The 3556-nt window shown below is 40.8% G+C and overlaps 2 protein-coding genes across 2 annotated transcripts; both read right to left on the reverse strand.

Moving 5' to 3' along the window:
* Window positions 1–138: 138 nt before the first annotated feature.
* Window positions 139–1434, reverse strand: VTP01DRAFT_6005 (uncharacterized protein; the record flags this gene model as incomplete). The annotated part of the gene is made up of 1 exon (XM_069384859.1): window positions 139–1434. The coding sequence occupies one exon, from the start codon at window positions 1432–1434 to the stop codon at window positions 139–141; it is 1296 nt and encodes a 431-aa protein (XP_069234873.1).
* A 1448-nt stretch (window positions 1435–2882) lies between these two features.
* Window positions 2883–3479, reverse strand: VTP01DRAFT_6006 (uncharacterized protein; the record flags this gene model as incomplete). Its single annotated transcript, XM_069384860.1, has 3 exons — window positions 2883–3003; window positions 3075–3286; window positions 3330–3479. The coding sequence occupies 3 exons, from the start codon at window positions 3477–3479 to the stop codon at window positions 2883–2885; spliced, it is 483 nt and encodes a 160-aa protein (XP_069234874.1).
* Window positions 3480–3556: the final 77 nt, after the last annotated feature.

Here is a 3556-nt window from a genome sequence, read left to right on the forward strand (position 1 = left end):
ATATGGGTAATGAGCGAGCGTGTTTTAGCAGGACCCAGCGATAGCTTACTCAATGTGAGCATTGACTTCTTTCATCCCCCGCCGGCATACGATGCTCTCGACGTAAATCGTAAATACCATCCCCTTGCTGATTGCATCCTAAACTAGCAAGGAAAGTCTACGACTGTTACATATTACGCGTAAATCGTCGTCTGTCAGCAAGCAGATATACGACCTTCCTTTGAAAGTCGTCTCGCCGTAGCCGATAAACGTACAGGATGATTGCTCCTCGAGAATTTTGTAGTCAGGCCGATAGTCAGATGGTCCTAAGTAATTCTCCATAACAAATAACCGACCATCATTCGACTGTCTTTCTCGACGGAAATCAATCGAGTCCATGGCTGGATGAACACGGCGGATGGTACTTATGACAGAAGCTTCTCGGACATTCGAGGCCTTAAACAAACAATCCCAAGGCCATTCGATCATAATGTCGTTTGATTCAACGAGGCCAATGGACTCAAAGGACGGTACATTGGGAATCGCCCATCGAAATGGATACAGAGAGTTGTTTAAGGCTGGAATGAGAGTCATTTCCAACGTCTCCCGATTATAGCATCGATAGTGGATGAGCTCGTACTGAGCATACGCATGATCCTCCTCACTGGCCGTTGTTGTCAGGGTCAAGCAATGGACAGGTCGATTGTTGAAGGAGAAATTTGACAGGAGCGGAATGACATCTTTCTCCTCGATATTCGATCTACTCATTCCCTGTTTCTTTCCAGTGATTGAGTTCCACCAATTACAGTACGCAGATGTACGAGTATCTCGGATGTAGACAGCAAAGAACCTACGAATCTCCTCGGTAACGGCTCTCCATTGACGCTCAAACGAAATTTCGAATGTTGGACATCGCGACATCCGTTCCAGTGTTTGATGGATGATCAACTCGTATTCCGATGCGTCGTAGACAGTGGACGAGTAGAATGTGATCTCGGTACGCGACATGCCGCTTCCCGAAAACGACCGGAGCTTTTGAGCAAATAGAGGACAAGGATTCATAATCAGGTTGGCTGATTGTGATCCTAAGCTCGACCTGACATCCGTACTCTCAAGCATCTGGACGAGCTTGTAGTAGATCTTTGTCCTCAATACCACAGGCGGGACAGACGTCGTATATCCACGCCATGAGATACAGTTTAATCCTACATCCTTAACCTTATGGGCAATATCGCTCTCGGTCACACCGAGCTTGGATAGATAATCCTTATTCATCACTCGGGTGGAAATAAACGCGCAGTCGACTGAGATGTCGATATCGTCGAGAATTATCGTACTTTCTTCCAGCAGACGGACAACCTCCGGCATACATCGGATGACAGTCTCCAAAGGAAGCTCCTGCTGGGATGACACTTTGATAGCAATGTACGCTCCTCTGAAATCTCTCGCGGTCATCCCGAGCTCTGAGTGAACTCGTTGTAGTTTCTCAACGGGGAATGGATGTTTATGAACAAAGGTCTCATATCACATGATGCACTTTACATACAAATACATCTTCCTCTCTCTCCTCCTGATTTATTCCTTCTAATAAGATATAGTATTTAAATACTATTTTTTATTGAAGGACATTAATTTTATATATTTTTAAGAATCGTTCCACTCTGTTCCTTCCACTTGTCCCCTATCGGGGAATATCAGGAAGAAGAAGAAGAGACTTCAGAATAAAAAGAATTTTAAATATGATAATATTTTCCAACAAAAATTGAATTCTATATATAAATAAAAATTTTAATAATAAAAATGCATGAAATGGATAAGTTTGAGGATATTATTAATGAGGAATCCTTTTCAAAAAATATTAAAAGAATGTTTTTAATAAAAAAGATGGAGGAATTAAATATAAAACAGGCTGTTATTAACTTTGATGCTATTACAAAGTCCTTTAAAATACATATTAGAAAGGATGATCAGAATATATATGAACAAGAGTATAAAATAAAAAGACGAAATAGAAAATCCTCTTCTTATAATGGCAATAATAATAAGAAAAGAAAAATAGATCATAAAGTGGATAATAATGAACATATTGATTCCTCCAAACATGATTTTAACGGAATTAAAATAAGTTTTCCTCCTCAATATGTTCAAAATAAAAATAAAGAAGATAATATTAATAATGACGGTGTAAATTTAAAATGTAATAATATGAGTAACGAACCAATATTACATAAAATAGACGAGAATCAAATTTCTAAAAACAAAAATAAATTGTCTGAGGTGGATAAAAATATGTCATTTAAAAATGATAATTTATGTTTGAAACTTTATAAGCATATCATCTATTTTATTAAAAAAAAATTATATTAATATTAAAGATGTAGAAGACAATAAAAATGTAAAAATAATTTTAAGAGATATTGAAACAGTATTTAAAAATTATGGATTTTAAATTGATCACGTGACGTGAGACCTCAAATCATAATTATCCCGGGGAATACAGTCAAACGCTCCCCGCAAAGGCCCGAGTAGACGTACTTGATGACGACGCCAGGTAACTCCTCCGCCACCATTGCATATTGCGCGCGTAGGAGACTAAGGAATCGCCCGATTTCCTCAGGCTTTCTCATCAGCGACGCACACGTTAGGCACCAAAATAGCATACTATCGCAAAAGGCCGTGGATACATCGGCCCAACCAAATCGCGGATTCGATCCTCCAATCGTATAATCGACGTATGCTACATCATTCAACAACTCGGCATTCTCCTCAAAAATCTGGTCGTTGATCTTTTTGGGCATCGCTCGAAATTTTAGACGGATTGACTATCGGTCAGCCAGTCGACTCGGCCGATAATCAGTTTTAAAAGTCGATGGATGTCCCTACACGGTCGTCCTACGAGCCTTCTAGTAATCGTCAATGCACTCGGTCTCGTTGAATTTGGTGATATCACACCATGTATTCTCGGACGATGGATAACCCTCCCATTTCACGAGATACTCGACGTCGCCTGTTGATGGATTTGTCCTATGGTCAACAATACAGTCGACCTCGTATACGGATCCATGTTCTCGAAAACATTGAGCGTATCTACGTACGAGATAGATAGGCCGAGGAACTCCTTCTGCAAGTTACCGATGGCATCTGCATTGTCGAGTAGACTCTCCAAGGAAACCGATGTGTCGACTGCCCCAAAGGCAGGATCTTGAGGTGATCCAAAATCAAAACCTTGCTGGATCCAAAGAGTGTGATGTGAGGCAGGCTCCAACTTTTCCGAACGACACAAACCGTTTGGTGTTTGACAGGACCGCTGCGAGGTTAAACTGTAAGGTAAACGTCTCCATGTCACTCACACGAATGACGTTCCTGTTGTTGAATCGCTCGAATACATGACCGATCTCTCCAAACGCAGACTCGATCATCGACCGGAATCCTCCAAACATATTGTTGAATTGGACCTCTTCGGCGAGTAAATTTCTCCACGATCCTCTCGAATCGGGCATACGAAATTCCTCTCAGTCAGATGAGTATTCCTTTGGGCAATCCAAACAATGTATAGCGTATGGAGGTCATCTAGAAT

This window comes from Rhizomucor pusillus (genome assembly GCF_041956525.1).
Source record: "Rhizomucor pusillus strain CBS 183.67 unplaced genomic scaffold VTP01scaffold_27, whole genome shotgun sequence".
Lineage (NCBI taxonomy): Eukaryota > Fungi > Mucoromycota > Mucoromycetes > Mucorales > Lichtheimiaceae > Rhizomucor > Rhizomucor pusillus.